The sequence below is a fragment of the Anopheles marshallii genome, chromosome 3, assembly GCF_943734725.1.
Source record: "Anopheles marshallii chromosome 3, idAnoMarsDA_429_01, whole genome shotgun sequence".
Taxonomy (NCBI): domain Eukaryota; kingdom Metazoa; phylum Arthropoda; class Insecta; order Diptera; family Culicidae; genus Anopheles; species Anopheles marshallii.
In genome coordinates, this window is record NC_071327.1 from 57,978,724 (window position 1) to 58,005,441 (window position 26,718).

General features: G+C 43.0%; 4 protein-coding genes across 4 annotated transcripts in view; 2 read left to right on the plus strand and 2 right to left on the minus strand.

The window, feature by feature from the left end:
- The window catches only part of LOC128715877 (diacylglycerol kinase 1), a 32,091-nt gene extending 19,093 nt beyond the window's left edge, over positions 1-12,998 (plus strand). Inside the window, exons 7-17 of the mRNA XM_053810795.1 lie at positions 327-451; positions 790-898; positions 5,067-5,195; positions 5,318-5,529; positions 6,279-6,419; positions 6,950-7,450; positions 7,544-8,155; positions 12,150-12,305; positions 12,385-12,601; positions 12,665-12,846; positions 12,909-12,998. Of these exons, the coding sequence (XP_053666770.1) occupies positions 327-451; positions 790-898; positions 5,067-5,195; positions 5,318-5,529; positions 6,279-6,419; positions 6,950-7,450; positions 7,544-8,155; positions 12,150-12,305; positions 12,385-12,601; positions 12,665-12,846; positions 12,909-12,998 (2,474 nt within the window). The remainder of the gene's footprint in view (positions 1-326; positions 452-789; positions 899-5,066; positions 5,196-5,317; positions 5,530-6,278; positions 6,420-6,949; positions 7,451-7,543; positions 8,156-12,149; positions 12,306-12,384; positions 12,602-12,664; positions 12,847-12,908) is intronic.
- Positions 12,999-17,607: 4,609 nt separating this feature from the next.
- LOC128712905 (ARL14 effector protein) lies at positions 17,608-18,186 on the minus strand. Its single transcript, XM_053807771.1, has one exon. The coding sequence runs from the start codon at positions 18,184-18,186 to the stop codon at positions 17,608-17,610; it is 579 nt and encodes a 192-aa protein (XP_053663746.1).
- A 203-nt stretch (positions 18,187-18,389) lies between these two features.
- Positions 18,390-19,946, plus strand: LOC128714928 (uncharacterized). The gene is made up of 4 exons (XM_053809809.1): positions 18,390-18,602; positions 18,675-18,899; positions 18,963-19,733; positions 19,791-19,946. The coding sequence occupies exons 1-4, from the start codon at positions 18,390-18,392 to the stop codon at positions 19,944-19,946; spliced, it is 1,365 nt and encodes a 454-aa protein (XP_053665784.1).
- Positions 19,947-20,852: 906 nt separating this feature from the next.
- Positions 20,853-22,915, minus strand: LOC128711962 (RYamide neuropeptides). Its single transcript, XM_053806853.1, has 3 exons — positions 22,753-22,915; positions 21,056-21,299; positions 20,853-20,961 (listed from the first exon to the last, which is right to left on the minus strand). The coding sequence occupies exons 1-3, from the start codon at positions 22,913-22,915 to the stop codon at positions 20,853-20,855; spliced, it is 516 nt and encodes a 171-aa protein (XP_053662828.1).
- Positions 22,916-26,718: the final 3,803 nt, after the last annotated feature.

Below are 26,718 nucleotides of genomic sequence, written 5' to 3' on the forward strand. Positions count from 1 at the left end.
AAAATCGGCTCAAGTTTTCCATCATACTAATGATAGTGGAAGACGTCTGATTGTTTTCTTATTGTTATGCATTGGGCAGCAAAGTTTAATGCCCTGTTGATTGATCTGTGTTATAAACGATGCCATAATAAAAAAACCCATTGACTCTGCAATGGTTACATCCCTTAGCAGTATGCAAGGGTTAAATCGAAATATAAATTTATTTTTAGTAATATTTAACTAAGTTTATTTTTATTTTTCAAGTAAGCTTTATTCTAGCTCATGCCATCCCGAGAATCATTTCCACTGTTTGCGTAATACAAATGTTTGCTGTTTTCTGCTCGCAGTTATGTTCCGGCTGTACGACACCGACGGAAACGGAGTCCTCGACACGACCGAAACGGATGCAATCGTCAACCAGATGATGTCGGTAGCGGAATATCTCGGCTGGGACGTGTCCGAACTACGGCCGGTAAGTACTACAATCAATCCCAACCTGCACGCGCTTCCGTTGAGCAAGCATTCGCCATGTTGACCGTTCGTGGTGCACGTGGCATTTTGCTCGAACCAGCAAAGTCACGGCTACGCTGCCGGGGTGGGCACCGTGCTTCATAAAAGTGTATCATAAATAGAACCGCCGGTTTTTTTGTTTGTCTTAACCATGAAAAGCATCGCCGTTCAGTTATCGACACAGTTTGCTGATTAATTTTTTGTTTTGCTTTCCTTTTTTTTTGCTTTCGCCCTCGGTTCCGGACAACACCAAACGGATGCTGCCACTCGACACGCAATTCGCATCAATTCTAAAAACAGATTCTCCAGGACATGATGACTGAGATTGACTACGACGGTGATGGGTGCGTTTCGCTGGAGGAATGGCAACGTGGTGGACTGACAACGATCCCGCTGCTGGTACTTCTCGGTAAGCCACATCCCAACGGGACGGTAGGCCATATTATGCACTTCCCAGAACACTTCACAAAGCTTCAGACATTCAGATGTTCAGACATTCAGAGATTCTCCACGACGACCAAACCGATGGTTGCGACATAGCAAAAGAGCAACGAATAAACAAAAACACCACCCCCGTGAAAGGAAGAACATGGCGTGTAATCAAATATCCTGACGCGCAAACAACCGTCCGGGGACACTTTCCGCCTACACTTCGCCCCCCTCCCCTTTAGGAGAGGCCGTTGGAGAGGGCCGTTGCTAATGGCGTGCAAGGATAATGGTGAAAATCGGGCTGTAAATGAGGCTTGCGAATTTCCTAACCGACCGTTTTACCGGAACCGGAGTCCAATTAAAATTGTTATGCCTTCGCACCGGAGATTATTAGAACGAGGAACTTAATGATGGGAAGCTTGGCAAAGGTGCACTGGTTGTTGTTTTTCCGTGCAACGATGTTTTGCTGTTTATTTCGCCAACAGAAGCTGATAAACGGCTTCATGGTTTGTTGTAGTCACAGCAAGTTCTGTTGAGGGGTACTAAGATCGTACCTTAAGTCCCATACCTTAAGAATATCATTAGTGGCGTAAAACTATTTGAAAGTTTGTGCTGTTTACGACGAGTAGCGAATAAAATGGACCATTATCTCCTTCTACAGCCTTTTTATTTAGATGTTATTTAAGTAAGTGTTCTATTCAGCAGAAGTATGTCACCGATTGTTGATGAATAATTCTTTCCTTCTCTTTTGCTGACAAGAGATTAGAACTCTTCACGTACCTGTTATTTACAGTCCGTGGTTTGTGAACTTACTTATTAACCCACCCCCCGAATCCTCAAATGATGCAAAATCGGACAATGTGTGCAAAATGGTTGAGGCATCAACGTTAAGGATGCACTTATGACCGATCGGGAACGACCCTCGGGCGCGTAAATCGTTGCCTTGGGGGAGGATAATTCAATCAATTATCCAGTCACCACCAGCTCCGAGCGAAACACCTCCGTGCGGACGTACGGATACTAATCTACACTTAACTTAATTGCTCCATTCTCGTTGTGGCGGTGTTGCACATCGCTGCAAGAGCGCACGATGGTGCTTCCTGTACGTGCCCAAGTGCACGAAGATACTCTGCATCATTGGGTCCCCACTGCCGGGCGCTAAAGGTGCCAAACCTCCGGGGGGTGATCCACTACGCACCTACACCGACCGAAACCGAACCCTTATCGGGATAAAGTCGTTTTGGTGTTGATAAAAGTCGTGTTGAAGTGCTCGGATAGTTCCCATTTCCTAAGGGATCGATTCCGTTCGACCGCTAATGCCCAACCACCCAGCAACCCACTGCACTGGAATCGGAACCCACCTAATGCTATAATGCAATCGACAACCGCAAAGCTAACAGTTTCTTCGCCTTTACCACGTAACGTCATCAATCAGCACGCAAAAAGCAAACACTGTCATCTTATCCGCTCGCTTCCACCGTGTGGTGAGGGTCTGGGTTTTGTAGGACGTTTCGTTCGTCACCTGAAACCGACTGCCAGTTTGGCCAGAGCTCTCCGTGTCAGCCCTTTGTCATCATCCCGTGTGTCTGTTTTGCCCTGAGCTTTTGAACCCGATTAATACGATTGTGGCTTGCAGTAGCCGGCCCCCGTACCGCCGCTCGAGCGCTGGTAAATCGATACGATCAAGCATAAAAGGATAGCTGAAGTGGTTGCCAATGCCATCTCCGTCACCAGTGCAAAACCTCCGTCGGAGACACATCCGTAAACATCTCAGCGCAAACGGAAGAAGAGCAATTCCACTGAAAAATCCGGGTCAATGAACACACCAAACAATGGGTAAAGGGAAAGAGTGGGGGAAGGGGCGTTAGCTGAAACGCATCCATCATGCGACGAAGTGCCTTACTAAGCTACCCATCAGGCGACCACTCGATTGAGCAGTGACAGAGACTGATGTGAATCTATTTTGGTGCCTTTTCGTACGCTTATCGGCACGGTGGGGGATGATGAGTACTATCGAAATTAATTTTATACTCATGAGTTAGCTTGCTGGCCTTTATTGGGGTTGTCTACTCAGGATCACGAGCAGTTTATTTAGCATCGTTATGCTGATCACGCAAGCTAAATGGATTTTCTGTTTTGTTTTTGCATAGGTCAATCGTTCCGTCAAAATGGACATATTTAAATTATGTCCATCGTTATGGATGATATTTATTCGACTGGTTATCATTGATAGCAGATCACATAATATCATTAATGACCTAGAAGTCCTTGCTTTTCAAACATCAACCACTTTACATTGGTTATAGTTAGATTTAGATTTGGTTTTCATTGTTCTCAGTTATGAAGTTCCAGGTATATTCACTAAATAATCATTGATACTTAACTAATCCTGATTGTCCATGTTGAACAACATTTTATGCAGGCGAGGGAATTTAAAATCCAAATGTCAAGGGGTTTAATTTTGCCCAATGCCCTACATCCACATTTGTATCTATCTTTTAGCACCTCCTACAGCCAGCGTGAAATTTTTGGTTTAAATGTTATCCCATTATTTGTATGCAGTGGTGCGCCGATTATCCGTGCTCATCGGGACTCAACGATTACCGGATAATCAGATAATCGAATCTCCTTTACGATAAATATTAGCCTATAAATAACATGGGTAGCCTTTTATAGTGTATAATTTACTGATCCTTTGTGTTTAATAGTTGCGAACCAATACCACGAAAGAAATTGTAATTGGTTTCTTTTAAAGTTTGAGATCTTTTTATCTTTACAAAAGTTGGTCCATCATTCGTCCGTCATCAGTGTTGCCCGGAATATGTCAAATTTCTTATGAAAATGTCATTTCCGAGCTGCACGGATAATCAGCTGGTTAAATGGCACCCACGGTATTTGAATATTTAAAACAGTAGTGATTAGCCTTGCCACTTTCAATGAATAGAATTAACTGATAAGGCTAAGCGAACAGAAACAGGCATTTGGTGAAACAAATTACTAATTGAAACATTAACAATCCCAGTCGAAACAGTCATATTTAAGATTAAACTTATTGGTCAAATCAGTCATTGGATCATTAATCAATCACAACGTCTGGTTTGGTCAGTTTTTAAAAACCTACAGCATTAAGTGCGAACAGGTACACCGAAATTGACTCTAGCCAACATTTCCGGAGAATCAATCTCTCCTACATTAATGTTTCTTATGAAAGTACATAGTAGTATCAATGAGGATAACGGAGAATGTGAATAGGAAAGAAATTTATTTCACAACTTTTCATGTTGGACTGATTTAGTGCACGTATGTGGGTTTTTCGCGTAAAGAAGAAATATTAATCAATAGATCAAAGCACATGATAAACAAACAGTTCTTTGCAATTGCACAGTTCGAATACGTCCAATGAATGATAAACAGCCTTTTGGGGCCAAAAGCTTAATGAGAATTCTAGTGAATGCGTCATGGAACGGTACGTGTTATCGGTTATGTACTTTATGTACTGGAAATGCCTTAAAGCGTTTGTTCCATGTCTGTAACGTTCGCACAACAGTTGTGTAAAGATAGTTTCGCAAATGGAAACCCACATCAACTCGTATTTCCCGGTAGCTTTGTTTGCCATCTCAAACACATATCGAAATGGTGTGCTCCAGCTGGTCATTAGTATTCCTGCCTTGGCCCGAAGCCTTAGCGGTTCCACTAGCATCAATCTGCCAGTGCGAAAAACGATCGCCAGTCTCCACGGATAATGGCCGCACTTTTGTGATATGCTCTACGCCTGCGGAACATTTTAGAGCACTTTTGTGCGGACACGCCTCACCTTCGGCGTGCACCGTTGTGTGCAATTTGTGCACTGTTCGCTGTTCGATGCGAAACAACGCCGGTCCAATCCGAAACCCATCACGATCGATCAGGGTACGCTCGCGTTCTCGGAAATCCCTCGAGGAAATGGACGATTTTCCGATGGCTAATTCCCGGTAATTGATGGCACACGACGAGCGGGAATCTCGACGGGCACATAAATCCTGCCAGCTCTACTTTGTCCGCCTGTGCAAAACTATGTACGGTCCCATTAAATTTCTTTTCCTCGCTTATTTCTCCCATTTTTCCTGCTCGTCCCATTCCATTGGAACTATTATTACAAACGCATCCAGGCGTCGACAACACGCTGAAGGAAGACGGATACCATGTGTGGCGATTGAAACATTTCAGCAAACCTGCCTACTGCAACATGTGCCTCAATATGCTGGTCGGGCTTGGGAAGAAGGGCCTCTGCTGTGTGCGTAAGTATTACGGTTGGGATATGTCTCTATTTTCCAACAACTTCCACTGTCATATGGAATAAAACATTCTTACATTTTTGCATGATTCATATCCATATTGCATTCCCATTCCATGCCACCAGTCTGCAAATACACCGTGCACGAGCGTTGCGTCCAGCGAGCTCCCGCGTCCTGCATCGCCACCTACGTGAAGTCGAAAAAGTCAAAGGCCACTGCCACGCTGCAGCATCATTGGGTCGAGGGGAACTGCTACGGGCGATGTTCGAAATGCCGTAAGCGGATCAAGGCATACAACGGAATTACTGGGCTGACCTGCCGTTGGTGTCGCATGATGGTGAGCACATTCTCTGCCGTGCGCTTTACAATGGAATGTAACGCAGCTGGAGTTGTGTGAGGAACCGAATGTCGAATTTACATGCTCTTTTCATGTTCTGCTCTCCGCATACAGCCTTTTGATTTACACGTGTTTGGCTAAATCTGTTTTATGAACCAGAACTCATCGGTGGTTCCGAAATGGTTAATTAACTCCCCGCTGCTAGATATTGCTGCTAAAGCAGAGCATTACTACTGTATCTTACAATGGAGACGCCTGGTAGTTTATGGTTAATAACGTTAAATACTTTTGACAAAATGATTGTTCCTATAATTGCGAAATGATTCTTCAATTATTTGTGATTATCATCAATGTGTCTGTGTGCGAATGATAATGGTAAAAGTTCAAAAGAATTTTTAAATTACGCATTTTATAATGGAGACGCCTGGTAGTTTATGACCAATGTAATTAAGGTCAAAGTTTAATACATCCTTCAGATGTAGAAGGAAATTAATACATAAATTAAATAAATCTAATATGTGCATTAATTGTCATTCGATTTGAAACTACTTTTGCTGAAGAATATCAAATAATCTCCACACTAATGATTTTTTCTCCAAACACTTGTATGTTTTCTTATAATTAATGCGGAGACAGAAATGAAGGCAAGAGGCCAGCGTTACAGTGAACGAGAAATGCGTTTTCGTTTACATTTTCCTTCTTCTCACCTCTGCACCGTATCGTGCATACTGTTCCGTGTCCATTTGCAGCTTCACAACAAGTGCGCCACGCTCGTGAAAGCTGAGTGTACGCTGGGGGAGTTTGCCAACCTCGTCCTACCACCGACCTCCATCTGTCCGGCCGTGCTCGATCGTCAGAAATCGATCAATTTCACCACCAACAAGGGAAAGGTAAGTCCCGGTGCAAAACTCATTTATTTCCTCGCTCAACACATGCACAAGAAGCGGAAAAATGGAACGATAAATGAAACGGAACAACAACAAAAAGTAAAAAATATACGCGTAAACGCGATACAAACTGACGTTATTGGTAATCACTTCATGCCTGGGCATTTGTCTGTTTCCGGTGGTGATAAATTGCTTACCATTAATTTATTCAATGTGTGTGTGTGAAACGCATCAATTCAAATCAATATACTCCGTTAAAAAAACTTTCAAGCTAGACTGTTTTTTTTAATGGTAATGGTGTTTTGATTAAATCGGTAAAGTCTTATTCAGATTTATTTTATTTTGCCTTCGTTATACATTCAATCAAGGGTTCTGAAGTGTGAAAAACAGGAACAAAAACATTGTTCAACGTAAAGCATTTCTCGTTCAACATTGTTGGGAGAGTTCCAACAGTTTAAACAACAGAATCATTTAAGAAGACCATTTCTTCGGTTATGGGTAACACATATCGTCTTTTTCGTCTCCTGTTACAGAGCGTACCATCGACAATACACTTTCAAATTACCAGCGATCCCGGATGGTGCCCGCTGCTCGTATTTATCAATCCTAAAAGTGGCGGCCGGCAGGGCGACCGTATCCTGCGCAAGTTTCAATACCTGCTGAACCCACGCCAGGTGTACGACCTGTCCAAGGGTGGTCCGCTCGAGGGACTTACGATGTTTAAGGACGTGCCCAACTTTAAGGTAATTTGCTGCGGTGGCGACGGCACAGTCGGCTGGGTGCTGGAGGCAATGGATAGCATTGTGCTACAGTCGCAACCATCGATTGGCGTGATCCCGCTCGGTACGGGCAACGATCTGGCCCGCTGCTTGCGATGGGGCGGTGGATACGAGGGCGAAAGCATCCCCAAGATTTTGGATAAGATCAATCGTGCCTCGGTGGTGATGCTGGATCGGTGGAGCATCGAGGTTAAAAACAATCCATTGGCCGCCGAAGAGACGCCCACCGCCGTCACAACCATGCCCGGTCACAAGGTAACGTTCGCGCGGATAAAGATATACAGCAAACGACTTCCTTTCTAACGTCCTCCATATTTATTATCTTTCCACCCGTCCACGCCCACCCAGGTGACGCTGTCGGAAAACGTACAGAAGGTAATAGAGCTCTCGCATCGCATAATTGCTGAAAAATCTGTGATCCAAACCAACGATGAAGTTGAAAATAGTACAAACGCGACCGAGCTACCACCAACCAACGGCACGACGGAACGTGCCCACGTGAGTGACAATAATGATGCCGGGGGTGAACAGGACACCGATGGGGGTGGCATATCCACCGCGACACCACCGCCCACCCCAACCTCAGCCACACTCGGACCTACCGAGCGAGTAATGGAAGGTTTCATAGTCGAGCATGCCAATAGGGGCCCGGCACCGATGACCAACGGCGGTGCAACGGTAGTGTCCGGTGTCGACATGGCGGCTAACACCGTCACCAACACTAATAGCACCGATGTCGATAACGGTACCGTGTGTGCGCACGATACAGCAGAACGTGCAACGGACGATATCGTGAATAGTTCCTATCAACAGCAGCACCAGCACAGCAACGGCAGCACCGCGGACAAACCGAGACCGGAGAAGAAAATTATCGACCTACCAAAGTTGATAAAACCGCAGGTCGGATCGGAATTCACCGTGCCGTACAACATTGTCAATAACTACTTTTCCGTGGGTGTGGTAAGTAGACACCGATGATCAGTACAAACTAGGCAGCAGAACGTACGTGGAACCGTGGTTTTGCGAGAAGCGAATGAGAAACGGAATGAACCACAACGGTATTATCTACGCCGTTGCAGAGCGCCCGGCAGAAAGAACTTGCCAGAGTCGCCACCGTTTGAAGTATGCCGATGAAAAGCGTTTTCGGCACAGGAAATGGTATGCTCTTTACAAAGCACTTACGGCTGACCGCAACCGAACCGAGTTTAAGAGGGAACACAGAGGGACGGAAAAGAAACGAAAAAAAAAAAAACGCACACACTATTAACGCACCACGAACGATACAAACGATTCGTTCCTTCTTTCATCGCTAAACCTGGTGCCCAACGGATCGCCTTCTTCTGCTTCACAGCGAGAAGAGATTGACCCTAACGAGAACATATTGGAGCACTCCAGTTGATCTAGCCTTGGACCGTGTAAACTAGCCAACAAACTCCAAACTCGGACGAGGAGATCCAACGCTTTCCATTTATCGAGTTGGCTAATTCTTGTCTAGCGTCCTTAAACTTACTGCACCGAAGGGCGAGACCTTCTACATTGGAGCTGAGAGTTTTGCTTGTGATGTGTACGCTACACCACACTCAAGTTTTACGCTCTCCATATTGTGAATAGTGCTTCGATAAAAGTTACACTTCCGTTTTCCGGTTGACCTGGATCTGGAACCTCCCCCCACGTGGCCAGGAACGGACGTATATTTTGTATCGCGAATGTCGTAGAAATTAAACAGTAATTAGTGTGCCGTTTGTTGTGCTGCTTGTGCTGTCGGGTACAGTTTGACCATGTTTTTTAAAACCCTGCTCGTTGTTAATGCTTTTCCGACACTTTTACACTCGCCCCGTTGCTTTCTTACGCGGTTCGCTACTTAATTATTCAAGCTACCAGATGCAGCTGTTCTGTCGCCGGATTGTGCCGTAGTGTGGCCCACCTCTGCCCAGCTGAGCTCGGGAGAAATATGTATAATTGTGTATCGTTTGTAGGAAGTTCTCAATAAGCTTAGCTTAACACACTCATCCCCAAAGAGGATGCCAAGCAGTGGTGCTGTCCAAACAGGCAAGGTACTTCCAACGTTTTCAAGTATGTTTGTTCGGTGTTTCTGGGTGGTAAAAGTGGCCCGAGGCATGTAACGAACGATACTGGAATTGCTTTATGGTGAGAATTATGTTGCATATTGTATGATGGGAAACCGTGCAAGATGGTGCTGCCCCGAAATGTTTTGAAATGATGGAAAAGCAAACGGAAAGCCAAATGCTTATTTGTTTAGAGCTTGGTTTGTGTCGAGAAGCACCGAACGGAAACTAAGCGCCAGTAGATTGTGTTGATTTAAATCGCAACGCTTTGTGTTCCTCTAGCGAGAAATTGCAACCGTTATTATTGGAGCTCATTTAAATCAAATGTATACCAGTAATAGGATTCGTTTCGATCTATTTCCATTTAAATGGTATCTTCCAAGACTTTTTTCAACTCCTATTTGAAATCCAGCTGAGTTTGTGAAATGCTATTTAGCGATGAAAGATCATAAAAGCGATAAAAAGAGCTTACTGGCTTTACTTCCCTTAACTTACCACTCAAAATCTACCCTCACATAAAAGATTCTTTCGGAAAGATTTATTCTTCGTATGATTTCTTCTTTCGTGTTGCGTCCAGTGTGTCACGCAAAGCTCACACGCTGCCATGCGCAAGCAATATATTATGTGATTTCAGATACCCACGACATGCCTAAATTTGGTCCACCACAACCCACCCCGACACTACCCCATTCGCACATTTCAAACTGTTGCAGCCCGCAAAACAATTTGTCTGTCCGATTATGCTTGTATTATTTGACCGCGGTTTGCAAACCCCGGGCGTGATGGGAAAAAATTTATTGCTTCCGCCTTGCTTCGCCGCAGTATCGTGGCCAAAAACCTGCCACGGTTTTTGGAATTTTGCAACGCTTGCAGCAGGATTATTAAAATATATTCCGCCTCCGTATTCGCGGGAAAAGTGTTGAACCGTGCGGTCATAAATAACTGGCCCCTGTTGGTATATGCCGGCATCAATTTCGTCCCAAAACACGATCCAACCTTCACCACCGCACAGCGCCCGGAAAGAAACCGTTGCCAGTGGCCATCGGTACGGGAACATCAAAGCATAATTTTCACCAGCACGGGGCTCCCCGGTGTGAGCGTAAGCAAAGCAAAGCAACGCAAAGCAAAGCCCAATCAAAGTTGCATAAGCAACCGAAACTTTGGATTGGTAGTAAATTCGTGTGCGCGCATTTAACATTCTGCTCATAAATAACTTCTGTTCCGCTCCGCACCCACCCACACACACACACACCTCCATAGACATACATTCGGCTGTGTATATGTACGGGTGGGTGTGTGTTTTTTTGTGTCATTTTAGTAATCTACCACCAACAATCATCTACCCAGTTGTGAAGTTAACCTCCAGTGTTTGGTAGTTTAGAACTACGAAAGCAACGCAACATGGCAAAAGAAATTAGCATAGAAACAATGCTACACCCCCTTCCCAACCGGAACCACAATCAGCAAGCGCACCTACCGGAAGGACCAGTTTCCCTCGACCGTTGTTAGTTAGTTTCGCTTAAATCTTCCTTTTTCGGTGCTTCCCCCTTAACAAAAACTTTTGTTTATGCGCCTTGGCCCTGAAAGATTATGTAAAGGAGCTCCAGCAAAACAAAAACAAAAAAAAACAAAACCTTCTCGTCGTCCCCCAACAACTATCGAGGAAATTCCCAAAAGAACGGCACGCAACCACCTTTCAGTACGATCGAAATCAGTGAAACCGCGCACACCGTCCTATAAATTCGCTGCTGACACCGGACAAAAATATGCTTTGCTGGTTGAAATTGCTTCCGCACTCTGTGTTCCGGCCTCCAATTCTACACTGACTCTACAACGCACACACACCACACAGCGAAGTGGCTTTTGAGTGTGATAAAAATCTGTTAAGTGTCTTCAGCTACTGCACGCTTACCCACGGCGGCTTGTGTCCGTTTTGCGTCTTTGGTGCAGTTGTTACGATTGGGACCTGTGATTCGAAATTGCCCACCCTCAATGCTAACCATTTCACCTATTAAACGTAATCCGGGTCGACTTGTGTGGGGGGTTTGCGTGCGGCTTCTACCGGTAACTAAAGCTTGTCTATTTATAGTGGCAGTGCAACCGTTCCCGTAACGCAATTACACCCCGGGGGAGCCAATTTTGTTTTTTTTCTTTGCCAACCGAACCCCGAGGACAAGGACCAAGGTAGAAATTAAAAACCAGGGAATTGCTTCGAACGTCTTACTGCACGGAATGCTTACCCACGGTTCAGTGTCTTTGTCGCATAGTGTCATCCACGTGCTTCGCCCGGTGCAAACAAAGCACGGTCGTCCAGGGACGTGAAATGTAATTTAATTAATTTAACGATTAAAAACCAGTTCGCTGTTCGCAAATACCGAACCGTCTGGTACGGGGCGGGATTAAACAGCTCAATGAATTCGACCCCGGCCTGCAAAGGTTTTCCCCCCGCGGGTTCCGGACGAACGAATTGGATAACATGGGGATGTACTGCTATCAGCTAATTATCTGCCGAGCGTTATCTGCCACACAAATCAGTATCCTATTTCCTTTGCTTTTGCAATCAGTCACCGGCGAAAGGCTAATTACGGTTCTGTAAGATCATCAGATTATTGAGGATTTTAAATGGAAACGAGTCGAATGTCGCCGTACAACAATGAATTATAAATACGATCTTCTTCATGTGCCTCGTTCGTGCGATCCTATAACGAGCAGCAAAAATGATATCGCGTGACTATTGCCCGTTTCTGTTTGGGAGTAAACTGTTGTTGTCGAGGGGCACAATCCCATGCGGGAAGCAGTTCGGATGCATAATCACGCAATCGTTTTGCTTCAATAAATCTTTCCATGATTTTTGTTTTCTTTTTTGCGTCTCTTCCCTACCCACGCAGGATGCTGCCATCTGCGTCAAATTTCACCTTGAACGTGAGAAAAATCCCCACAAATTCAACAGCCGCATGAAGAATAAGCTTTGGTACTTTGAGTACGCCACATCGGAAACGTTCGCCGCGTCCTGCAAGAACCTGCACGAGAATTTGGAGATTGTGGTACGAGATGCAAAGTTTTTTTTATCCTTCAGTTTGTATCGTACCATTTCTATTTCCTTTTCGCACCTCTGATTTACAGTGCGATGGCGTTTCACTGGAGCTAGCGAATGGTCCACAGCTGCAGGGTATTGCGTTACTTAACATCCCCTACACGCACGGTGGCTCCAATTTATGGGGCGAACATCTGTCCCAGAAGCGAATGCGCAAGGGTCCGTTTCGGAAGAAGCTTAAAAACTCCGACAAAGAGCTCTCGGCGAACAGTTTCAACTCGGTCGATCTTTCAATCGCCATACAAGGTAAGTCGTGCCGGGAAGTTACTATTGTTTGATTGCTACGCTCACTGCACGCATTGATTTCAGATATTGGAGATCGTAAGATAGAAGTGATTGGGCTGGAGAACTGTCTTCACATGGGCCAAGTGCGGACGGGACTGCGGGCATCCGGGCGCCGGTTGGCACAGTGTAGCGAGGTAATAATGACCACCAAGAAAACCTTCCCCATGCAGATCGACGGTGAGCCCTGGATGCAGGGTCCGTGCACGGTAAGTAGCTGTTGGATCCCCTGAAGTATTCGCTGGCGCTAATATCATGCACCCATTTCCAGATTAAGCTAACGCACAAAAACCAAGTGCCAATGCTAATGGCACCCCGTTCAGAGAAAGGTAGCGGATTCTTTAGCTTTCTGAAGAGATGACTCACGAGGAAATCGAGAAGCGATACCGTCCCGATTGAGGCCTAATGACGGATAACTACACGCGACGCTTAACCACCTGCATTTTCACGGCGGTCTTGGCCACCAGCCTGCCCAAGCTGGACAGGTGGACAGAACGTAAACTGATAGCTTTAATCCAATGAACCAAAACCCCCGTGTTAAAACCCCAGTACGTATCCTAGTAGAGTGTAGCGGAGTAGCATAATCGTACACACCGAAGCGTCACGTATTTGAACTTCATCCGGCACGTCATCCATCTCTTGTTCCACGTTTGTCAGGTTGGGGATTTACGCACTCACAAAATTCACAACACTTTCCTCAACGTCCGCGACCAATATCTAGTACAAATGGTGAAGAAGTAATCAAAACACTATCCTGACGTCATAACACCCCTACAGTGGAGAACTCATTTAATCGAATCATGCCGATAATTAAAATAATGCGCATTACTCGTCTATGGCATCGCACCGTAAAGCTCTCTATATTCACTCTTCCTCAGTCATAAGGTCCCAGTGAGGAACAGAACTACAAACAGAGCCGTCGCTCTAAACCTACGATTAGCGGCAACATCATGAAACTACGATCTGTTACATCCTTAGTATATCTACCTTAGCATCTAAGCCCCAGTGAATGATGTACCATGTGTATCGCTGTCCAGATATGTTTTTTAAAATCTTGTTCGTTAAACGAACATCGAATCTGTTGTTACTCATAGTGTGATAGCCAACTGTTATATGTTCACCGTTCATCGTGTAAAGAGAGTTATCCCTGTCGACGGTATGTTTGAACACATCTAGCTATAGTACAATGCACGCACTACTACTATATCACCACGTGTACTCATAATCTCATCGATGGAATCTGTGAATCTGTGGTACTGTTAACCGTTCCCGTACTGTATTAGTTGAGAATATACAACACCTTACTATCGCTATATTTACCCAAACGCATATTGTAGCATATTTGTGCAACACGCACACTCGATTACGTCGTGGTGTGCCCACCGTACAAACAACAATGTGTGTGTAAACACACAACAAAAAATGCGACAGAAATAATTGATCGCTGCTATGTGACTGGTTCATGTGCTTTAAATACGAATGGAATATTTTACTGTTCTGTTTTGGCCGCTGGTAGTTAAGTGGTAGATCAGCAACGCAAGCGTTACGAACTTCAGTTTACCTTGTCCAACCACATACATATCCTTGGGAAGAAAGAAGAATTTTAAAATGTCCGTTAGTTTTCATTCAAACGTTGCAAAGAATTATATTTTCTTCTCCAACGAAAAATCCTTCAGTTACTGCATTGAGCAGTTTGCTGCCGATCGCCACTAAACCATCAGCTGATCAATTCAGGAAAAAGTATTTCTAATAAATGTTGAGTACTGTGTATAGTTTCTACAACCTCTTCGGGGTGGAATGAATAACCTAACTCTATGTGTTATTTATGCGTGTCATAATTCTATCAACTGCACATACTACTCGAAAATAGACTACCGTAGTGAGAACGATCATGTTTAATCTCACTGCACACTACAAACCAAGCTAGACCATGCGGCCTGTCGGGTCTGTAAATATATGGCTCTATCGTGAACGAAATCTCGAATCAAAGATATTGTTTATTTGCAGCTGCAAATGCAAAACGGTAATAATACGTATTAGTTCATAGGAGCTAGAATAGAGAATCTCTAACGCATCAAATGCTATGCAAACGTACGTGTGTGTGCATAAAAAAGGTAACTTATAGTATACTAGCGACAAAACATTACAAAGTAAAGCAAAAGAAAACCATACAAAAATATTAAACAACTTTCAATTCGCAACGCTGAACAGCGCGTACACGATGCGCGCTACATTTTTTTTTTTCTTTTTCAATTTAGTTAGAGTCGTTTATTGTTTTTACTTCGAAAAAAGGGAAAAACAAAACAAACACCACAGTAGCAGTTAACAAACTACGATTAAATATTAATCAAAAACAACGGAGACACGTTTCTCGGCATGATAGAGCATAATACCCAGAGACCAATTTAATTGCGTACGCGGGGACAGGGCACGGGAAGAAGAAACTTGGCAGACAAGGCACTTGGTGGCTTGACTTGAGAGATGTAAGACAAATCAAACCCGATGGCGATGACTCGACGATGGTTCGAAGCGTGCGAGGAATGGAAATCGTACCGCCCGAAAATGTTTGCAAAAGGTGTACGATATATGGTTAAGGATATAATGATAATAAACAACTGAAATTCTAAAGTAGCTTAAGTGAACACTATTAGGATCGTAATGTAGCGGGGTTCTATCAAACCAAGATGTAGCAAAACGGAATTACTAAAAGTCAGATAGAACGATGGCAGAAGTCAGAATCTCGACACCAACCGTAGGAAAATGGAACTTACTTCAAGTGTTTAGATAGCAAAACAATAATGAAGAATATATATCATCACTAGTCAATACATCCAAGGAGAGGATATTAAAAAAGGAATTATTACGTGAAATACGACACGATGGTTACATATGAACGTGCTTGGCATGTTCAAACGTTACGAAAGAATGTGCTTATTAGGGCCATTTCTCACTCATGAATCGTGTCACTTCAAAACGAACCGTTTCCTTGTGCGCATACTTTTTAAACAATCGACCCAACGGTAACGCCTGCTGTGCCCAACCTGGTGGACGACCGGCAACCGGCGAGAACCGGTACAGCTTCATACACATACAAACACTCACTAGAACTCACAGTCCCCCACGTCCCCGGGTTGGCCAGAAGGCAATGGTCCGGGGTGAGCAGTAGTTTGAGGCCTAAAGCTGTTTTTATACAATACGGTTAGTAGATAACGAAACCATGTCCGTGCACGTGCCGGCTGTATAGGGAGAGTGAAGGATATTTTAAACTATTCGAAAATGTGTTACTCTTATTACGGATCTGACTATAGCTCTGACGATGAGCTAGTGTAGTTGTAGTTGTACAGTAAGCGTAAGACAAAACTTCAAATTAAACGTACATCCTAATATGTTAAGAAGCATTCTATCGAGAGATCTGTTCCGTATAAGTAATCGTAAGCTGTACATAGTGAAATCCCTGAACTGGGTTAAATTATTTATGAACCTTTTACTTTTACTTACGAACCGGTTAGTAACCGACTATGCCAGTGATTTTATAATAGTTTCATAGTATTTTAAACTAACCTAAAAACACATTGTACAAATGACACGTTATGGCAATTGGCTTCCTCGTCTATCTCCTTATGCACGTTTAGTTCTTCGGTTTTCCCATCGTATCAACGGAAGAATACATGTTTCAATCATAGTCTGTTTTGCGTCGGAACAGAAAGTACGTTAGTAGTAATAAAAAAGACTTGTAATTAATGGTACTTATGCCTGCAAAGAACACACAAACATTCGGACCAAACGGGGCACTAGTAAGAATTTAAACCAAAGCGAGCGAAACGATATGTATCTCAGATGCACATATTGATTGCAGTTACATACAACACAACCTATAGCACACAAATGATAAAAAAGAAACTACCATGATTGTATTTTTATTATGCATGTAACTTGGAGAAGACACGACCCACCCTGTTGAGAATCCGGCTGGGTTCTATTATTTTCCGGGGTCCCAATACTCGTCGTACCTATGTGTATTACACCCAATATTTGTAATTTCATTGTGTGTCGTATACACACCACCGCAACAGCTAGAAAATCAAAGATTAAAACACTGTCCACAACAACCTGACCCCGCTCTTATATCTTGTGTATGAGGTGATGAGCGTAGAAAACCGGGGACCGCGAAAAGGAGCAGTCATATTTTAAAAGGTATTTTTCCCTTTCTTCAAATCCTATAGTCTACACTACCGAACCATTATTCAGTACCATGCCGGGACGATTTCGAGCGCCATGCCCAACACAACACACCGACCGTAATTCGTACCTAGTAGAAGTGTAGGGAATTATGTATCAGTAGTATAGGGAAGCTTACAGTACGTCCTTTGTTCGCTTAGGAGGTACGACCGCCTAATACAACTGCATAATGTTCTTGTGCTATTATGTCCTGTGCAGCGGATAGACCACCGTTTATTAAGTGTAGCATTGTGTATGAATCGATCGAACGGATCGTCAGTTCTGCTATCTCTGTCCATAGTTCAATTTTGTCGCCACATTCGTGCTTGTATATTTCTGCCACTGTACCAATGTTTGTAACGTTAAAACGCATCCCTTAAAACCAAAGAATCGCATATACGTGCAGCTTAACCTATTCGCTAGCCACATCCAATGGTCACTGCAATGAAAGGGCATTGAATTATTTATGCATGTACATATTTGGAAACAGTGTAAACTTGTGATCGTGTGTCGGGAAGTGGTGAAGATAACGAAACTATCTACTTAAAGGCTCCTTCTCTGCTATTCAGTATTTAAACGAAATGTACTATAATAGTATTACAGCCAGACGGATGCGAGCAGTTCAGATTCGACGCCTCGTACATTCATCGGCATTCATTGCCGTTAATGTAATTTATTACTGAATGTAAAACTATACATATGACATATGGAAGTTGGAAACAATAAAGTAATTCTACACAACAAAAGCATGGTTAGTTTTTAAATGGATTATGTATTACACCATTTTTCGCATCCATTTCAATCCGGTCATACATCCATTTGCGATACTTGCGGCACACTTTGCCACATTTGCCACCGCCACAGTCGGAACACGGCATATGGCAGCCGGGACAACGCTGATCCAGACAGTCGCACAAATCCTCACCGTTGCTACGCAGCATACCCTTCAAATCGTACAACCCGATTGGTTTCGTTGCTACGCGTATGTTGCGCTCCATCTTGCGCTTTTCGCGCTGAGATTGACCGGGGTCGAAATCCGCCAAGAATTTAGAGTTCTCGTCGAACAGTCTGTTCCGTTGACCACGCTTCGCGCGCCCTTTCTTAGTTCCATTTGTGTCCTCGATGTTTTCACTGTTTTTACCTGCATTCACAGATTTTCTGGTGCTTGGGCCGGATTGTCCAGTATTGCCACTTATTTCGCCATCATCTATTGAGTTGCTGCTGGCTGTGGATTTCTTGGGAACTCGTTCCGACTCCTCGGTATAGTCCATCCGATCTTGAGTATCGTTTTCATCAGACGAATCCGATATATTTAGTATGAAATCATCCATCGCGGAACCTGGATATTATTTCGACTCAACACCGTCTCGCAGCACACATTTGTTTACAACCTTGGCTGCATTGTCAAAATGACGGAACGCGCTGTCAAACAATGCTTACCTCCCTCAGCACCAGAGGGCGCGAATTTCACACCCGCAGAATTCTGCGCCGCGCCGCGAATGTAAACAAACGTTCATGTTTTGATTCGTGTGCAATGGTTCCGTTTATCGAAACGGACCCATTTGACTATGAGGAATACTTTTCCATCGCAGCACAATTTTTGTACAAATATCAGTGGATATTCTGTTACAATAACACCAAGTTTATACGATGCGGTGTCCTTGAACAATTACCACGCGAATGGATAACCGATCTGGATACCACTTCGAACGAAGAGTTCAACGACATACCTTTGGGATTTATCAAGGTAAGACCCACTGTGTGATATCAACCAAATTGAACGTTTGTTTAATTTGAATATGTTTTCTCCTCGCTCCAGGATACATGGTGTGATTCGTTTCGAGACTTTTTGCGGCAAGTGAAAAGGCTTCATGTGCAGTATGACACGCACGATAACATCGAGCAACATAACAATCGCCACAAGCAAAAACGCAAAGGAATCAACGCCAAAAAGGCTTATGAAATAGATAATCTTTGTAGCTTCATAGAGTTGGACCAACTTCCTAAAGACGCTACATTGTACATCGACTTCGGTAGTGGTTTAGTAAGTAGAAAGCGCTCAGAAATTCAACTTAAGCATCTCACTTAACCAAACAATGTTTCACAGGGTTATCTGAGCGAACTTATCCACGAACGATGCGGTGCAAACGTACTTGGAATCGAAGGAAATGCAACACTTGTGCAATCGTGTAATGTCCGATCTTCTGTTAATGCAAGGAAAGCTGTACAATATTGTCACCACTACATAACGGATGATTCTTTCGGTTTTATCGAACAACAGTGTAGTGATCGTTTTGATAACCATCCGCACCGTGCTGCTGTGGTTGGTTTGCACGCATGTGCCGATTTGTCCATTACCGCCATAAATTGTTTCCTGCAGTGTACATGGGTCAAAAGTCTCACCATAATGCCCTGTTGCTACCATCGTATGAAACCGTTGGACGAGAAAGCTCCAAATGTGTTTCAAAACTTTCCACTTAGTCAAGAGCTTCGAACCATACTGCTTGATGGCAAACGGGAGATAATTTGTAAATCTTTCTTACGGCTTGGCTGTCAGCAAACGTCTGCCCGCTGGAAGACACTCACAGTTGATCAACATCTCCAACACGGCCGGATAATGTTTCGCCGTGGGTTGATTGATGCCGTTTTAGATCAAGATGAATCAGTGCGGATCGGCAAGCTTGGACCAACGCTGGAAGAAATAACCGTAAAAAACATGTTGGAACAGTTTAAGCTACTTAAGCAGCTGGACGGCAGCACGCGGGAGTGTCCTTGGACGGATCACCATAAGGATAGGATGTCCGCTTTGCTGCAAAAGTATGGACCTGATGGTCCGAAACTGTCGGAATATTTAGAGTGCCTTCAAACTTGTTTACAGGTAGGATAACCACAGCTTACGGCTTGTTATTAAATCTAACCCAAATGCCCTTTACAGTCAATCTGCGAGAACGTGATACTGCTCGATCGGATGTGCTACATGGAGAGCGTGGCCAACCGATCTAGTTTAAAAATGCGTCGCAAACTAGTACGACTCCCGGATGATGGACTGTCACCGCGTTGCTTTATATTTTACGCGTCGAAAGATGAATAAAACGGCCAATCCGTTTCGAAGTCTTCTGTCAGTTTTGTTTCCAGAGCACTAATATTTATTTTTTACAGTATAATGCTATTTTACAAGAACAGTGCCGACGAGATAACATGGTTCTGAATGGTTGTGTGTTTGTTTTGTTCTAGTTTCTGCCATTTGTCGTTCTTCTGCAACCCGCGCCTCACTAGCAAATCGATGTACTGGTTAGTGGTACCATCCCGTGGTTTGTGGTAAAATAAAGGAACACAACATGACCTACATAGCGAAGATTAACCGCAAACAATCACACTGACACTCGTTAGGCATTTATGCACCGTATCCGCCGCGTCCCATTATTCTTCGTTCTAGCGTACAGGCTTCTTAAACGGTACATTATCTAGTGTATAATTAGTAGATTAGTTAATACTTCATAATAGACATGATCGTCCGAAACGAAAGACATCGAGCAAAAGCTACCCAGCCTTTGATAGCGGTACGCGGAAGCACACCGTGACGCTACCATTAGTTCTTGCTCAATGTTCTTTCCAATGTTCCGTGTTTTCACCCACTCTTCCCATCCAGTCGGAACGCACAACGGAAATGCAGCCGAAAACTGAAACCCTTTGGATGTTTGCCCATCGTCCTTGATTTGCCTCTACTGCAGTGTACAGATTGGGATCGCACACGAGTTGTGTACCATAGAGGATATCATTATTTATGTATAGTTGGGAATTTTACATTGGCAAATTAAGAATTGTTTCTTTCTTTCGTTTGTTTTTTTTTTTCATATTTTATCTTTTGCCATTTTTTTGTTTGCCCGATAAATTAGGAAGGAACGGATTAAATAGCATGACGGTTGTAACGATGTGTTCCGCTCCCGATTGTAGCAGCAGTAGGCTAGTTGCATCGATCGCACCCAGTTTGCTTTGATTACTTTTCCGACAGGTCGACATTATCGTTGAATTGGTGCTGCTGCTGCTGCTGCTGATCGTATTGATCCGTGTCCTGCTGGTGTAAAGCACCCGAGGACGAATCGCGACTAAAATGGTTGGGGGAAAAAAGGAAGAATTATCATTTCGAACGGATCATGTTTCAAAGTGCGGTGCAGTGGTTGAGATATCCGCTCGACTTACCTGTAGCATCGGTACAGGTTCGAAACGCCCGTATGCAGACAGGCGAGATAGGTCAGCTCGGCAATACCATTATTGCTGTCGGATTCAATTTCCTTCGTCAGGTCGGACCGTTTGCCGTACCGCGAGCCGAGGAAAAAGCGATCGTTACGCGGTACCACGTTCACCTGCCGTAAATCCTTCGCACCGTACACGTGCGATCGTCCGTACCGGCTGCCAACGAAGAACGGGCGCTTATCGCTTGCATCTGGGGATGAAAAGTAATGAGGTAAGTATAAAAAAAAACAAAGCGAGAAACAATCCAACCAACGGCAAATGTTTGCGCAGAAATCTAATGCCAGGTCAGGGTTTTCTTTACGGTGCGATGAATGAATGCACACCACTCTTTGATGCAGTTGGGAAATATAATAATCCACAGAGCTCACGCTAGCTCTACTTCATGTTTCACTATCAAGTAGATACAGCGCGCTATAAAATATGTTTCCCTTTGTTTGTATTGAATCAATCTCTTTGAACACCACGGCAGAGCAGCAAAAAAGGCACTTTTTCGTTGCAAAACTGTGGTACCGTGTTGGGTCAAAATTGTGTGCTTTATTAAATTTTAAGTTACGACAACAAGTCGACGTTAATGTTCTTTAGAGTAAGGTTATTGAACGAGCATGTTTGTATGCTTTAACAATTTTATATATCAATTATATATATCAATGTCAAAATTCGATAACGACAGTAAAAATGTCCCGTAAAGCACAAAATTGTAGTTATTTAGTTTAGTTATTTTAGAGTCCGAATTTGAGTTTGGAGTTCCTGTAAGAGTACATTTTTTTTTTTATTTAATGATGACGGCTTTTGCTGTTTTATCGAAATATTGCTTTACCGTATCCCAAAAGGATTAAAATTTAAATTATTCAAAAATTGCGTTTCTTCATGAAAATGGTCATTGATGGATTGAAAAAAATTATCACTAGAGCTAGTAAATCAGTCATTTCGACTGGCCTAATACTTTTCAATCATTTTAATTCTTGGATTTAAACAATTTGGCCGAAAATAATGCGAGCCTTTTGCAAATCAATTTTTATGATTTTATGAAGTCCTAATACGAATTTAAAACAAAATGGTGTTGTAACCATCAATAAAAAGGCGATTTTTGTTGGAAATTCTAATGCTAATAAGCTATTAAATTTTGAAACTTTATCTATTTAAAGTGTCCACTCATATCCACTTGCTGATACCACCGTGCTACTACACTGCTGGACCGCATCTACTAATCGTTAGCGATGTGTTGTGATAAACCGGCTTATCGTTATCGTTAGTTCGAATAAATCAAAAGCTCAGTGCTTTGGGCAAGTTGGGGGTTGGGTTTTTTTTTATCCACTCCCTTTCATCGATTAGAAACGATTTATGGACAGTGCTTATGATCCTGTCCTATTAAAACGACCTGTTAATAGATGATTGGTCGGTGGTAAAGCCCCGAAGCGATTGATGAAGTGGATTATGTCTGTATGTTTTTTTTCTTAAAAAGAAATCTAACCAATCTTTTGAACATAACAAAATTAAAAGATGTTTTTGTAAAGATGCTTCATTTTCCATATGATCGCGTAAGTGAATTAAAAATGCATTCTGTTTCAATTTACTACACAAATACCCCCCACACACACACACACACACACACACATATGGGTAACTCAATCAGCTGAACTTACGTTTGTTATCGCCGTACAAGCTGCTGGCACTATCCACCATCGGATCGGCATCGGTCACCACCGCTAGGACGAGCGCCCCGAACAGGAACAGACCGACGGTGGTGCTGATGCAGAACGCTGACGATTGCTCGCGGGCCAAAGGTTTCATCGTTCGCCAGGTCATGCTAATCCCTTCCTTTGCCTGGTAGTACCGGACCCGGTCGGTCGACTGTGGAGCAAAGGGTTTACGATTGGGAAAATTAATTTAAAAAATTGTTTGCTGCATGTTATCGAACTGTATCCTTCAGCGCGCAAATTGGTAGCGGGCGCAGAGAAAGTCGTTGAAATGAAAGTTCAAACTGACGGAAAACAATTTCTAAAACACTGCAAACACTGTGTAAAAATAGTGTTCGACAAATGCATCTCATGGAAACAATCATCACTAATTCGCCCACTTCCGGTTGCTGATAATGTGTTGAGAACGACACCGGTACTTGTTCCGATACATTTCCCCGCGCGAGGCATTAGAGTCCACAGCCTGGTACAGGCCATAATAGAGCAAGCCAATTACGATAAAAAAGCAACTAAAAACTCGTGATACACTTTCAATACGATTTGATGCTGTTCGGGTTTATCGGTGCTGGAAGCCTTTCGGCCCAATAATTAGCCCCACACACACACACAGAACACCTTAACCCCGAACGAACACGCGGTCATATTACAGTTAGCATTCTTCCACGTACTAAACCCGATCGTACCGTAGGGACCAGGAAGTTGTGGTGTCGTTTATCCGGGCTCATTTAGCAGGTCTCTCCCTCTCTCTCTCTCTCTCTATCGCCACCAATAATCACCTTCATGTGTGCAGCACTTTACGGCATCGGCATTTTAGGCTTTAGTGTTACCAGGGTTGTTCGTACCGGTGTCAATTGAATTCGAGCGCACCAGCAACATGGCTCTTATGTAGGCTTTGTAAATGGATCCGTTCTAATTTTAGCATTCGTTGAAATCTTTCATTGAATTCTTTTACGGATTGAGGAGTGTTTTCCTACTCTAATTAGCTATGTTCAATAAAACCTTATAGGTGTTATGTGGGAAAACCTTTTAATTCCATGATCTGGGTTCATCGTGGGTTTTGTTTAACGGTATGGAAAAGTTTAATGTTACATACTGTTAATGAAACAGCTATCAAGCTGAAATCCAGATTCAAATTTTTTAAAAAATATTCTTACAGGAATACTTTAAAACAGTTGCTTCTAATCATAATAATCATCCATTCTTTCCAATCTTCAGTCAACATAGTTCATATGTTTCAGATTCAAATTTTTTAAAAAATATTCTTACAGGAATACTTTAAAACAGTTGCTTCTAATCATAATAATCATCCATTCTTTCCAATCTTCAGTCAACATAGTTCATATGTTTCATTAAGGTATGATAATTCATCTTTTATAGAATTTTTTTTCGGAAAAATTTCTATAAATTATGAGACACGCGCGTCATGTTGAGTTTTGAACCTGGGTCGACTATGATGTTGAACCTGAGCTTTACCGTCTGGACCATTCAACATGCCTTGAGTAATGTTGGTTAAAACACTTCAATTGCCGTAGATCCTCTTCGTATGTGATGCTCCTATGTTAGGGTTAGGAAGTTAGGGGAATCGTGGAAAATGGTGGAAATTGAAAATGGTTAGTAAATTAATCAATAATTCAAGCCGAGAAAAATAGACTCTCAACAGCAATGTCCGTAATTTTCACCATGGCCTTTTACGTTCACCATCAACATACGTGACTGTGATCTGCAATATACTAACTTTTTTTTTATAACAGCACTCCCCTATTTCTGACGATCAGAATTCAACAACAAAGTGCATGTTGTACGTGGGGAAAAACAGTACGGTTTCGGTACCGGGTTTTTCAATTTTGTTTCTTCAAACAATTTTACTTTGAACGACTTTTACAGTTGTTTCATCTAACACATTTTCTGTTATTTTTTTTTTTTGCCAATACTTTTACTAATTGGAATGAATTTAAATAAAAAATCTCTAGCACTAATGGATTTCGAACAGCTGCTATAGGCTTGTTATTTGTGTCTTTGGACCTATCTCGGAGCACTTCAAATTGTAGCGGGATTTAAATACTTCTAGGTTTATTGTGTGAAACAATTTCATCATCTGAAACCCACCTTTCCACTGTACCTCATGTATCCGGCATTGCCTGGAAACGAACTGCAAACACCTGTTGCTATCGATTTCGAAGCGGTCAATTACTGTCACGGTCAATATTATTGTTTTGTTACACCCGTGGCTACATCTAGAAGATGAAACGGCAAGTACTCAAGGAGCACGTTGTTTTAAACAATTTTTTTAGCCCTGCAAGGGTTTGCTTTATTTCTTACCTAAAAACAACTGTTTCGGCAATGTTTCATTTGATATCCTGCACCTCAATCTCAATCTGCGATGATTCGGCTTTATTTCTAAGCCCGAAAATACATCCTTACTTCTAGCCAGCTAGCCGGGTAGGTCGTACATTTGGTACGGGATTTGCAATTCTATGCGTTAAAATGTTGAAATATTCAATTATAACTGTCGTAACTGCTGAAAATATGCAACCATTTTAATGGATAAAACTGAAAATATACGCGTTTCAATGCAGAAAAGTGCAAACTCACAAACAGAATGCATGTCCTATCCGTGTAGGTGGTTATACAAATCGAAAATTGAATTAAAATCATATATATAAAAAAATTGCAATTTTTTTTATTTTCTTAACTACTTAAAATCAAAAGTGCAAAACATACCCGATCAGGTGGTCATTGAAATAAAGATTAAAAGGCGTTGGAAATGCCAAAGCTGCTAATAATAAAATTAAACAGGGTTTTTAACCCCAGAAAATATTGTTCAAATTTAGTGTTGAGGAAAATGTTGTATTCTTCTAACGGTTAGTTCTTCGTACATTTTTGTTTATAGAGAGAGTTCCCTCTGGTATAAAACCTCTGAAGAGTAATGAAAATAGTACCGTAGAGCCAACAAATTGTGCTACTGGCCACTCTCACTCTGGCCGGCAGCAACAGGCTTCGTTGTGGCACGTAAAATAGTGGGATTTTGGTAATGTTCGTGCTGCGGTAGGTGGTGTCGCACGCCCAACGGGTAATACAATACACCACAACCGCAACACGCATGCTGTTATATATTTACCGCTCAGAAGAGCAAAAAAAAACAGCAACATTTGCAAAGGGATAGGTTAAAAACCCTTCCCCCCATTTCGAACCCGTGTGCTGGAATGTCACGAGTATCGGGACGGGGTTAAGAAAAAAAAAGCCCCAAAAAATGCAAGCTTACCAGTTGATGATATGGTTTAAAATTTATGTCCCACCCCATATGCATCCCTCCGGGGGTGATGACATCCCCACAGCGGAGGGTAATCTCGGGAGATCCGTCCGTGCCCATGGTTGCCCGCGTTCCAGTTAGCTGCGAATGGTCGGTGCTAAACTAATTACACTAATCGTAAACCCGGTTTGCCCGGTTGCCGAAATGGATTAGTTTAAAGTTTTATCACCCGGAATCGACCTTAAGTGGGTAACATGGCTTTCACCAACCGAGGACGCGAGTGTGAGAGCGAGTCTTTATGTTGTGCTACCTCCCTCCCAAAACCCAAACATTGGCTACAATTAGGCATGTACCAAATTAAACTAATTCCCCCTTGTCATACATCGTACGGAATGGGGGGGGTGAAAAACCAGAGTTAAAAAAACACAAAAATGCACCTACGCTCCCGGTTCCCTCCTTTTTTGCACGGCTTTTACCATTAATTAGTGGAATTGGTACTCAACAACCGTGTGCTGTGACGTGAGCAGACTGGCAAAACGTTGGTGCGTGCATCTTAAAACCGGTCGGTTTATTGGTCGGATGTGTTGAAGAAATGTGTGATTCTTGGTAAAGGGAAAACATTCAACCCACAGCAGTTGTCGTGCTTCCGTGCCCGGTGAGCG